The sequence below is a fragment of the Chelonoidis abingdonii genome, chromosome 3 (assembly GCF_003597395.2).
Source record: "Chelonoidis abingdonii isolate Lonesome George chromosome 3, CheloAbing_2.0, whole genome shotgun sequence".
NCBI lineage: Eukaryota > Metazoa > Chordata > Testudines > Testudinidae > Chelonoidis > Chelonoidis abingdonii.
In genome coordinates this window covers 141,329,905-141,343,205 of record NC_133771.1, presented here as the reverse complement: position 1 = coordinate 141,343,205, position 13,301 = coordinate 141,329,905, and the positions used below count along the sequence as shown (strand labels likewise).

Here is a 13,301-nt window from a genome sequence, read left to right as displayed (position 1 = left end):
AATTTTTATAAAGAAGATTTAGTTTAAATCTAGCAATGTGTGAAAAGTCACTGGGGTTTCAGACAACAGTGATAAATAGGGGCCTGACAGCCACAGAGAGTTTCTTGTGTGTACGTTTCCCCACACAAACTCCACAATACGGTGTGTGCTGTGCAATATAGTCTGGATGGCAAGGAGCAGCGGCCTGAGCTACAGACAAGTGCGTGCAAACACACACACACATATACCTTGTTTACACTGGTGGTGGCAGCATGTAGGGTACATACAGCTACATGCCGCAGTGAAAAGCAGGCTGTAGATAACCGAGACCTCTTCCTCCCCCCTGCCAGAGCCTTTCCTCCACAGCTGGAGCCTTTCCTTCCAGTGGGGAAGCACTAAAAACAGCAGTGTAGACATGGGAAACACTAGTTGGATGTATAGAGAGCCGTACTGAGTATATATCCTAAGGTTCTAGCATGTCACTCCATATACACTGCTATTTATACCTGTGGTAGTTAGGTGTGTAGCGTCTGTATTCCACACATTCCCCAAAGCGTAGATGGTAACTTCACTGTTAAACTAAAAATCTCAGACTGAAATATTGCTTCCACTTCCCACCACCAGTTTTTCCTTTTACATATGCACACCTAGGCTATACTCTCCCTCTCTCTGTTGCTCCTGGATACATCAACTCGGTGTTGATTACTGGAACCAACAGCAGATGTTGGGCACTGCCACCCTCTGGAGACACCTGGGGGACAATGCTGCAGGTGCAGGAAGCCAGTGAGTTCTCCACCTTCCCAGGGGCAGTGGAGTCCAGGCTTTGGGCTTCAGCCCTGGGGTAGAGGGGAGACAGACTCTGGCTATAGGGCTTTGGGCTCCAGCCCCAGGCTCTGGCTGCATGGCAGCAGGCCCCAGGCTCTGGCCACACAGCTTTGGGCTCCGTCCCTGGGTCCTGTCCTCTGGCCGTGAAGCTTTGGTTAGGGCAGAAGGCTTCAGGCTCTAGCCCCTTACTGCTTCCCCCCGACCTTGATCCAGGGCTTAATTTGTTGCCAGGGCTGAGTAAGGCTGCTGTGAAAAGTGATACTTGTATGTTTGTTGATAGCACTTTACATAATAGACTTACTAGCTAGCAATAAATAAATTACAATGATTTGGGTGCGTATATTTATTTGGTTTTCCTAAAGCTAATTCAGTACTTTAGGGGAAAAGTGTGTGAGCAGCGACCAGCAAGAGTTGGTGGCAGTATTCCGAGGCCACCAAAAGAAAATTGTCCTGAGAACCCCTGGACAGACTCATCACATTAAGTGCTGAACATGAAATACATACCTAATATCTATTATTATTAGGTTTGTATTTCATATTCAGCACTTAAAGATCAGCAGTTCATTATTTTCTGAACTTTTTTTTAAAGCCTGAATTTACAAGATGCTGATTTCAATGGGACGTAGAGCGTTCAAGACCTTACAAGATTGGGCCCTTATGAGTAAAGCAGACAAACTTACTCAGCAATATGAAATACTGCTAGGATTTAGCAAGCAATAAAAATAGATCTGGGCAACCTACAGCCTTTTCTACTTAGACACCTCATTCACTTGTGGTAGGTTGGCAGACAGATTAATCCCTTGTCTCCTCTCAACGTCCTTTTGCATGGTTATAGTATTACCACCTCTTTTTTCCTGTCCATTTTCTCTCTTGTCCTGTTCTGTTCTTTTCTGTTTATTGAACTTCCTTTACAAAAAGAATTACTCTTTATTTGACTCTCTTTTCACCTGTAATTCCCTTTCTCTGTTCCCCCACAATATACTGTGCAGAGTGGTCGCTTTCATGAGGTTGGGTCCCATTTGAACTCAGCTCAGCTGGAAGAACAAAAAGCTTAGGCCAGCGTGCTGTCGCTTGCGACTCTAAGGGCTGGTCTACAGTACAAAGTTAATTTGACCTAATGACATTGCTGAGGGGTGTGAAAATTTTCATGCCCTTTGCAACATAGTTAAGCTAACCTAAGCCTCAGTGTAGAATTCTTCCGTCAACCTAGCTAACACCTCTCAGAGAGGTGGATTTACTACACCGGTGGAAGAAACTACTGAAACATTTCTAGTGTAGATGTACCCTAGCTCCTAACATATGAGTTGCTCCTATAACTAGCTGCCTTAAATGACTCCAGTGGGAAAATAATGAGATCATGGGCACCTTTCTACTGAGAGCCGAGACCCACACAGGACTCCAGATTAGGGAGCCAGGAAGCCTGGTAGGGGTCAGGAGAGGACCCTGCCGTACCCAAAGATGAAGATAAAGCTAGGGAACCATTTTTATTCCTTTGCTGGTGCTTTTGTTTACATATTTTATTTATCCCTTGTGTACTGAGATTTATGCTCCTTGCCAGCTAGTTGTCCCTTGAGAAAATAAATACAACACCCTCTGTATTGCACAGCAAGGAGTCATCTTAAGTGGAGGCATCAGGAGCCAAAAGAGAACACACGATCCAACCCATGAGAGGAGAAGGGAGAAGTCGCTCCTAATACTGGTGATATCAAGCTTCCAGGAGAGAGAAGGGAGGAGGCTTAAACCACACCTCAGGGAGGGCTATATTTGTTATTCCTGTTATACATTCAGGGAATACCCGTATTCAAAGAATAAAAAAACTTTAACTGTACCCACTGTTGGTAGGAACATCAAAGGAAATTTTGTATCAACATCAGCACAGAGGGAAATTCTTACCACTAAGTCTATAGTGGGACTGCTATTATTTGAGGCACTCCAAAGGCCAAATTTTGCAGGGTCCTAAAATATCCACCACATCCTACCATGCAATGATTCTAAGATGGTTGTTTTGGATTTTCTTATCAGAATCATTTTAAAGGGTTTGCATATAGATTTTAAATCCTTCTTCCTTACTTTAATCTCTCTCCAAAAATATACCCTCCCACACACAAAGGGTTGCCAACCCTCCAGGATTGCCCGGGAGTCTCTAAGAATTAAAGATTAATCTTTAATTAAAGATTGCCATGTGATGAAGCTTCCAGGAATACATCCAACCAGAACTGGCAACCCTCTCTCTCTCTCTCTCTCTCTCCACACACACACACACACACACATATTTAGCCAATTAAATTAAAAAAGAATTATAAAGTCATTCTGGTTGTGAAAATTAAAAACATTATCCTTCATCCTGCCATACTTCCTGTCTATCCTTAATAAAGCATTTAAACAAAAAAACATCCACTCCTGTCTTGCAGGTTTGTGTGTTTATTCTTATTATTGGGTCAAATGAAAGAAAGCGGATAGTTCTCTAGGATTTCCCAAATAAATAAAAAAAATGAGTATTAAAAAATAGCTACACATCAAAGAGTGCTCTGACCACACAAACCGTTGTTAAGCAGAGTATAACATATGTTCTCATTGGTCCTGTTATTTCATTTAAGATATTGTAGATTTAATCAAAGGTGAAGATAGTATGGCTTCAAATTTCATGTTGCAGGTGGAAGCTGCATATCTGCTGTTTATATTACAAGTCTGTGTGTGCGATTGCGGCATGTCTTCCATCTTTAAGCTTTTAATAACACTTCAGAGCTGCTCACTGACAAGTGCCTGGAATTCTTGCAGGTCTTTCAGATACTGTCAGACCCTACAAGCTGTGCAGGGATGGACTTCATTCCTTCCCAGATTCTCCTCCCTTCTGTTCACCGTACCAGACCCTTTGTCACACACACATCTCTACACACAACAGACTCCGGTGCAGCTGACACAGCAACAGGCTGTATTCCAAGAATACCACACAACAACTAATGGATGAGGTCCCCGGCAGCTGTTGTGTTGAGTGTATGCTGGCTGGCGCTCGCAGAGTTCTTTTATAGCTGGTTGGGAATCCTCTGCTGGGCCGCAACCAATACGGGGCAAGCTATACTAATTCAATTACAAGTCCTGGACAGGATGCATGAGTTCCTTGCACAAAGTTAGTGTGAAGTAATACTTTGTAAAGCTAACAGCCTATAGCTGCAGGCATCACAAAATTATACTAAGTGTGCATATAACTGATCAGTTTATATTTTAACTGCATATTTACTTACGTTGTCAAACATTTTCCCTTAAGCTTATAAATATTTTGTTTTTATATTCTAAGAAGAATATTTAGCTATCTACTAAGTTCTCATATTCTTTCTTGCCACATCCCTGTTCATGATCGGCAACTTCTATAGCCTTCTTTCAAAACTCATGATCATAAGCCTGGCTGTCATGCAGGTTGCTCTCTCCAAGATCTGCCAATATCTGGTCCACATACTGAGCCTTTGGTCTCCCCATTGGGCATCTCCATCCACAATCACTGCAAGAGCAATCCTACCAACAGAACTCTCCGATCTCTGCTGGACATGCCTATACCAACATAGCCTAGCTCCACCCCCACCCCACAGCTTGTCTTCTGTTGGAGCAACCTGCATTAGGTCCCTTACAAACTCTTTTTGTTTCCTATCATGGAGTGTCCTTAATGTTCTTTTAATGTCTTTTTATGTGTTATAGGAATTAGATGCACAATTCCTATTATACACTAAATATACATTAAAAGAACATTAAGGTTATAAAGGCAAACTGTCAAAAGTTAGGAAATGCCTGAATTAAAGTTGCCCATACAACCTGAATTTGATTCACTTGCACATATGAATTATGGTACTTTCTAGATGACATGAGCATACATCATATTTTCCACAGGACCCTTCCACATACAGTGCATAAGATGGGTAGTGCTCACTTAGCGAGCAAGCTACTCAATATTTTGTTTTCTCCTAATTGTTTAATGTATGATTCCATGTCTTATTTACTATAACTATTCAAACCCCTGCTCTGAAGACATGAATTTCCTCATAGGCTTTTCTATGGTACTCATTACTATAGTATCCAAGTGATTAAAAAAAATAGTAATTAAATTTATTTTTACAACACCCCTGTATGACAGGGGCTTGTAGTCTCTCAGTTGTACAGATGGGGAACTGAGGCCCCAAAGCCCAAATTTACACAGGTACTTACGTGTCTAAAAAGTCATTGAGCCAGAGAGGGAGAGAGAGAGAAAGCCTCTACAACTGAGGAGCCACATGCGGCTCTTTTACAGTTAAAAATGTGACTCACAGAGCCCCTCATGCTCTCCCAAGCCCTCCCCCACGCCCATTCTCCACTTACCAAACTGGAGGAGAGGAGCATAGGCAACGACTCCATGGGTGCTCCAGAAAACAAAAAATTCGTGCGCGCTTAGCCTCCCCCTGCTCCACTTGTACTCAGTTCATGTCTTCTTAGCGAGCCAGTCCCTGTCTCCTGCCTGGCTCCCAGTTTCTTTGCCAGCCAGTCTCAGATGCCCTCCATCCCAACTACTAGTTCCAGTTTCCCACTTCCCACTGTCCTGCCAGCCTCCAGTGCCCATTCCTGCTCTCCCCTTCACTCTGCAGCCTTCCTGTCCCAAGGTCCAGCTTTTGTCCTCTTTGCATTTGAATCAGGCAGCTTCCTCCTCCATGTCATCTGGGCCCAGCACAAGGATCAGAGTATAGGAGAGTCTCCCTGTTCTCAGTTCCAGAACCAAGATGTGGACCTGACCTGTTCATCATCAAGCCAAAGATGCAATTGCGTGGAAAGTCCTGTTCAGTCCCAGGCAGTGAAAAGAAAGGCTACATCCACCAAGTTTCAAGTCCCTGCTCCAGTGCACAGGGGCAACAGAGCTTTTCAAATAGAAAGCCCACCAGAATTTTTTTATGTGGAAAACACATTATTCTCTAGCCTTGTTCTCAGAAATAGCTGACATTTTCAAAAACAGAATTCAGCCTGAGGCAGATACCCCATATGGAAAATTTCATCCTAACCAGTTAAAATTTAACAAAGTTATAAGCAGCTGCAAACAGGGTCTTATAGTGTGAAGTGTTGGGTAACCTTAACAGATGGTGGTACCTGCCCCTACTATAATCACGTCTTCTTAATAGTGTCATTTTTACTCGATATAGTCCTCTCTGTGTAAAACTTTTCCATGACCCTAATCATCCTTGTCAACTTAATTTACATTGGATTTCATCTGTCACAGTGTTACCCAACTGCGTAAGCTAGTTAGGGCTTTCTTCAGTTCTTCATAATCTTTCCTAGTTATGACAAACTCTGTCATCTGCAAATTTTGCTACTTAACTTTTCATCTTTTTCTTCAGAACATTAATGTTAACCATTTGTGTGTTAATGGTGCTAGTAGAAATCAATGGGGCTTCAGTTTCCCCAAATGTAAAGATGGGGGGAGGGGAATCTACATCACACAGATGTTAGACTTTATTCATGGTAAGGAATTTGGAGATCTTTGTTTGAAACATGCTTTTTAAAGTATGATTCATTTTTGAAAGGATTTTTTTTGTTGTTGGTTTTCTTTGCTTTCACAGCAAGACACTGGCTACTGAGAAATTTATTTGACAAGCAGCTAGTTTCATCTTTCATTCTACTGCAATGTATTTATTGTTTTAAAAGAAAGATCAAATAAATATCCGATGAACAAAAAGTGATACACAAAATTAAATTAAACTTGGCAAGAAAAGAAACTTTACCATAAAAGTGAACATGAGCAGAAATATAGCTTTTTATGCTGGCTAGAACAAAAACCTGCTTCTCTTGTGGCTGAATTAAGTTACATTTGTCCTTTATGTTGTGTTCCCTGAAATAAACCCAATTGTACTACGATACAAGTTATTTGCTCTCCTTTATCCTATAATATTTCTTCTACTCCTCTGTATTTATGATTCACCTAAATGAGGCCTGCTAACCTAATACCTTAGAGTCATATAATGCCCCCTAAAACAAGTGTAACCAAAGTACACACAGTGTAACTGACTTACAACTTGCCAGTATCTTTTTATATGAATGTGAGAGAGAGAAAGATCAGTATGTACTATACAGGTGATATCTGTCCATCACAGATATTCATAAAAGTGATTCAGGACAGGAGTAATTTCATTGACAGAAACATTAGCTATGTCTGTCACAATGATACGATGCATTCTCTTCTCGCTCTGGCCTGCAAGGAGTAGCACTAGCCCTGGTCACTTTTTCTTATTTTGGTAAAACAGTAGTGTCTAGACTGAGGCACCAATCATAATCCTATTGTCCTAGAATATGTAGAGTGCAACCAGAATGGGAGAGTCCATGCTCTGAAGCAGGCTTATTTCAACACTTCTGGTATCCCCACCTGTTGAACAAGACCTAGTTCTGACAACCTGAGAGGGAGGCTAGGAGGAGTGTGTGTGTGTGGGCATGAAAGTCTGTCATAGATTTGCTGTTCTTATCAGAAAAATTAAAGAGAATCCTCCACAGCAGGATGTGGTCAGGTTTGGGTTTGCAAGTGACATCTAAATCAGATCCGCTGCATTGGTTGAGATCTGGCAGATGCAGTAATCATGGAGAGGGAAGGAGAGGTCCATGTATATTCTTTATGCCTGGGGCTAGTTAACTTTGGGGTGGGTTTCCTCATGACCAGCACTCTTGCCTTATATTTCAGTTTTTTTAGTTTATTAAAGAATCACAGTTACTAGTGTAAATGTAGGAGGGCTTCTCGGGGCTTGGGTACCACTTGTAAAGAGCAAGTGGTGTACATGTATACACACCCACACATATGTATTTATATATTTTGTACAAGATCATTGGCTAACGATGAGATAAGTTAGAATGATGTTGCAAAATCTCTGTCATGGTATATTAAGATGATCTTATATACAAATACTCAGGAGTCCACACAGTATCTGCTTAGTATCTTCTGCATGAGACATATTGAGAGTGAACTTGAAGTACATTTGATAGATTTCCATATCTTCCCAGTCTTCATTACACAAATATTTTATCTCAGTTTCTCATTGTCCTCAATTATGTGACTCCAGGGATATGTTTGTTATGGTTAAAAAACAAACAATAAAATTTTGTAGAGTTTAATTTAATGTTTCCTGTCAAGTGATCTTTCTTGCTAAATTTCCTAGTGAAATTTTCAAGTAACAAATAAGTAACAAATTATCTCTGGAACTGACAACAGTTCCCTTTCCCAAATATAAGAAATTGAGTTATTATAATTAAATTCTTGCAACACTCTGGAAGACAGGGTTTTATACGTAAACACAAAATTATCTCTTCTTGTAAAGCTTAAAGAAAGTATAGCAGTCACTAAAAGTTGAAACTTGCAGATTCTACAAACAGCTACTAACACCAGAAATTAAGCTTCTTAAATAAGAACCTATCCCATAGCATTCAAGTATCTAGAGGCTGAAAGGGGGCTTGGCAGATTATGTAGCATATATATGAACATTGAATATGCTCCAGCTAATTATCAGGAAGTGTCACATGCATTTATTTTACAGTTATTGCACTTGGTTTCCAGAAATTTACTGAAAATTAGTACCTTTTTTGTAGTGTTATAATAATTAACACATATATAGCACTGATTTACAATCAGGCTTAAGTTCTGCTTGGAGATTAAGATAGATTCTGCTCTGATCCCAATTTATCAATCTCCTGGATGCTGGTGAAGACCGCACAAGCATCATCATAAGACACCTCTGTAGAAGCCAAGCAAAATCCATCCCTAGTGGTCCATGGAATACCAGAATCATTACTAGGGCCCTACCAAATTCATGACCATGAAAACTGCATCACAGACCATGAAATTGGGTCTCCCTCCATTGGAATCTGATCTTGTGTGATTTTTATCCTATACTATGTAGATTTCACAAGGGAGACCAGCGTTTCTCAAATTGGGGGTCCTAACCCAAAAGGGAGTTGAAAGGGGGTCACAAGGCTGGGGGTCACGATATTGCCACCCTTACTTCTGCACTGCCTTCAGAGCTGGGTGGCCAGAGAACAGCAAATGTTGGATGGGCACCCAGCTCAAGTGGCTTTATTTCTGGACAGCAAGATCTGATTTCAGCCTTACTTTATGTAAATCCCACACAGAGATTTCTGTCTAAGGTACACAATTCTCAATAAGGATGATGGACTTCTTACAATAGCTGGACAAGCCTTACACCTGATCTGGAATTCTTTGTGCACTCAAATCTGCAGCTGAAGTCCATGGCATTTTCATGCGTAAGGAATCCATAATCAGGCCCTTTTTTTTTTTTTTTTTTTTGAAGATGATATATTGCTGATGTCTTTCTTATCCGTATCAGAAGTGGGGACACTGAAATGCTAACTACATTTGATAACCAACTGTAATATGACATGTATCACCATAGCAAAGCCTTGCCTAATCCAGTGTCAGTCAGGCCCTCTCTCCTTTTTAGGGTCCCCAGTGATGGTACATAGACTTGCATTTCATTCAAGTATAGTCCCTTCTTGAGGTTCTGGTTTATTAAAATAGATCAGTGTCATCTCAGATCAAACTCATCTTTCCCAGACTCGACAGTCTTTTAGGCCCTTGTTGGGCTCAGAAGTTCCTTCCCAACACCCAGGCACTGCTGCCTAGTATTTCTTAAGCCTCCATTTTAGAATGGATGCCCCTCATGGCAAATCAGCTCTTAACAAGCCTTTCCAACTCCCTGGTATAGCGAATCCCTCCCCAGGTCCTCAGTGACCCTGGATCTCCTGCACAAGTCTTCCCGTTCTTTGCGTCTCTCAGATGCTCTGCCTAGGCACTCTGGAGAGTTGCCAATAACCTTCCCTCTTCCCAGAAGACTCAAACTCTCACTGACTTATCATAGGCTTGCCTTCTATTGCTTATCAGGCCTGATTCCTAATCATATGTTCTCATAATGTACCTCTGGACTGAGAGATAAATTAATCACAAGTGCTTCTTCAAAAGGCCAGCTTGCCCTGTGATTGCCACTTATAACTAAAAAAATTATGGCTAGACAGAAAGTTTGCCAATAGAACAAAACATTGTAAAAATACTAAGATTAAGATTAAAAGAAAAAAAACTTAATACTGGAATTAATAACAATCCCTTCTAATGTTCTGTTGTGGCCATTCTGAAACCAGAATAGAGAAGCAAATCTTTTTTTTTCCTCAGCGTAGTACACCATGTACATGCTCCCTTCCGCCACGTGCTACAGCTCTGGATCCCTCTTGGATTCACCTCAATGGTACTCCTGCTATTGTTGGCCCAGACCTATCCTTACTGGGGGCAGAATGATAAGTCACAGGAACACAACAACTGAGTTCTTCAAATATTGTTGTGGGTATATTGCATTCACTACAGCTCCACTGTAGCATCTCTGTACATCCTTTGCAATTGCACAGTTTTTTGTTTTTTGGGGAGAGAGGGAGGATGTTGTTGACAGCTCATGCTTTTTTGGTGCATAACTGCAGTACATGCTTGCACTTCTGGTGCATGCTTTCTCCATGGATTTGCTTGCTATTAGTTGCAGTATTTGCAAATTCCAGAAAGAGTCATCCCTGTCTTTAAGTATGTATTTGCTTATTCCAATATTACATGCAGATCTCAGAACTTACTACTTGGTGTGCTGCTGTTGCAGTTAGTCCTTGGAACAAATGCTCAGTGACACCATATGCTCTGAAGCATGCATGGGAATGTTCCTGGATTTCAAATCCCAACTATCATTTTTTAGGCTCAGTGCCTGACATTTTATGGGACTGACTACAGCATATTAGTTTGGAGCTTGCTTTCTCCTGGGCATTTTCAGAGCTTCTAGGAGGTCTGTTTCTCTCCTGCCAGCTTTCTTGAGTGACAGATTTGCTATTAATCCTTTCCTCTGTTTTGTCTCTGTATGTTACTCCAGTACCACAGCCACTCTTCCCTTGTCACTCTTCCTCAATTAGAAGCAGTTTTCAGGATATGGTCCATGCAAAGGATGTGGGAAATCCTAAGCTACGTGACTGTAAGCTAAATGAACTACACCATATACACAAAATTAATCATACTACTGTGATTTATTTGTAGATAGTTATTTGCTACTCAGAGTTGTTCCTGTATTTCCCTCATCACTCATGAATGCAAGGATGCCTAATTTCCATATTTATCTAGTGCCTCTGATTAATATCACATCTTCAATTTTAAATCTGAACTAGTGGACATTTTTGCTCAAGCCACATAGAATAGTGTCATCTTTTAAAAAGAACTAAACATGCCTGATTCTGCATTTTAATATTACCGAGTATTTTGATTTGATACAGTGGTGTTTATATGCCACTAGGATGCTCTACAGTAACACAGCCCTGCATTTGGATGGGAGCCTTAACTCTTCTTAAGGCATGATTTAATTCTGTTTCTAATCTGTGATTATTTTGTTATAGTGATAGTAAGAATGCATGTGCCCTCAGCCATTTTTAATCATAATTCCTCAAGTCCTACAGTCAGCTCACTAATTTAGGGCTTCTTCTTAAGAGATGCTGGACTCCCACAACTGATTGACTTCAGTGGAAGTTGCAAGTGCTCAGCATTCCTCGGGATGAGGCCCTTTCTGTACTGGAGAATAAGACTAAAGGTACACAAAAAGGAAGTCATCATGTTAGTACTGTGGAAGAAATGGTATATATCCCCAGTTGATCAAAAAAGTCTAGATTGGATTACTTACCCCTTCTGCTTTCTCTTCAGTGTTAGCCAGCATTTCCTGAAGAGCTCGCACTGACAAGGATTGTTCCAGCACAAACGTACAAATGGAGAGATCCGGTGGAACATTCTAATTGAAGTAAGAATACAAGTTTACATTAATGATGTGGTTGCCACCAGTCAAAAGTTGCTATAAAATTGCTTCCTTTTTTCAGTCTTAATGTCTCATTGAATCCAAACGGATCTACTTGGAAAGCACGAACACAGGAAACGGAGTGATTACTACATATTTCTAAAACAGGTGTGTATACACAATCTATTTTATCTTAAGAAAGGTTTATATATTGTACACTATTCCTCACAAACAGAGCTACACTGAGACATTAAGGTTGCAAAGTTAAACACTCAACAATCAGGAAACAACAAAGCCAAGGTTGCCTGTGTAACCCACTGAGTCAGTGTGTGCTATGCATCCCCCTCTGTTCCTGATCCACAGAGGATATGGGTCTGTTTCAGGCTCACGCTATAGAGACTCATACATTCAGCTCTAGAAGTCCTTGGTTAAATACTCAATATATCAGCCAAGACAGTGCCAACCAAACCTACATACTTTACCTTTCCTCCCTAGTGTGCATGCAGTATGATGCAATCTTTAATATCACAAGTTGGATAGATAAAACAGATCACTAGCAATCTACAATCTGGCAGATACAAGACCAAATGCAGTTTGGCAGGTTTCAGAGTGTTATTGCTTTGCACATCTTAACCAATAGTGGCTAATTTATTTACAGCTTATTGTAATGCTGTTTTTTTTTTTCCTTTAAACATATTTGCTCATAAAAAAAATATCCTACACACAAATTAGGTTCTTTATCTACTGTCTTGACTACTGCAACCTCTTTCTCTCTGGCCTCTCTGAAATCCCTATCTCACTCAACTCGGGTTTGCTTTTCTCACAAGCATGGCTGTGCTTTCTTCTAAGCGACCCTTTACGTATGGAACATTATCTATTAGCATTACTGTAGCATCTAGGAGATCATCAGCAGGATCCCATTGTGCTAGGCACTCACCCCAAACTACCTTGTAAAGCCACTATCTTCTTTCAAATCCCTCCCTTCAGATCCACTTCTACTAGGATTCCTAGGAGGAACTTCCAACTGTCTTCATAACACTGTAATGCCCTCAGCACAAGGACTCTGCTTTCACGCTGTGTTTGTCCAGCACCTAGCATGAGGAGGCTCCAGTGCTGACTGGGATCTCTAGACAGGGCTCTATGAATAATTAAAATAAGCAAAACACTTATTATTATATAATTATTAATGGAGAGATTGGGAAACATTCATGGGAAAATATTCCTATTTTTGGACCTACTCTAGTTGGTTAATTAAGAATAGTACAGGAAAGAGAAAACACACGAGTTTTGGGCTCGTGTATTCCATATAGATACCATTTGGGTAAATAGGATTGATACAGGATGTAATTAACTAACTCTAATAAGCTTTAAAAATATTGCAAATATGCACTTAAAAGGCAGACCAACACATCTTCTCGATTTTCATTTTAAAAAACCATTCAGGAATATTTGCAAATACGCAGCAGGCTTGGCATAAGAGATTCAGGACTAAGATCGTGAGAATCTGACTTAACTAGAAACTTCTAGACATGTGTGGGTGATCTCCCATTGCAAAATAAATATATATTGTGACAAAGTTCCTCCTCTACCTTGGTGGGTCCTGCACTTATTGGCGGATTTGTTCACCTCAGTGATCTTCCCCTCTTGTGGAACCTACAGTCTGGGTCAGCTCCTCCTGTGTCTGATCAGGAG

General features: G+C 40.7%; 1 protein-coding gene across 3 annotated transcripts in view; it reads right to left on the bottom strand.

Moving 5' to 3' along the window:
- The window catches only part of RYR2 (ryanodine receptor 2), a 749,362-nt gene that overhangs the window by 518,574 nt on the left and 217,487 nt on the right, over window positions 1-13,301 (bottom strand). For all 3 annotated transcript variants that reach the window (XM_075064183.1, XM_075064184.1, XM_075064185.1), the window contains exon 3: window positions 11,502-11,606. In XM_075064183.1, the coding sequence (XP_074920284.1) occupies window positions 11,502-11,606 (105 nt within the window). The remainder of the gene's footprint in view (window positions 1-11,501; window positions 11,607-13,301) is intronic.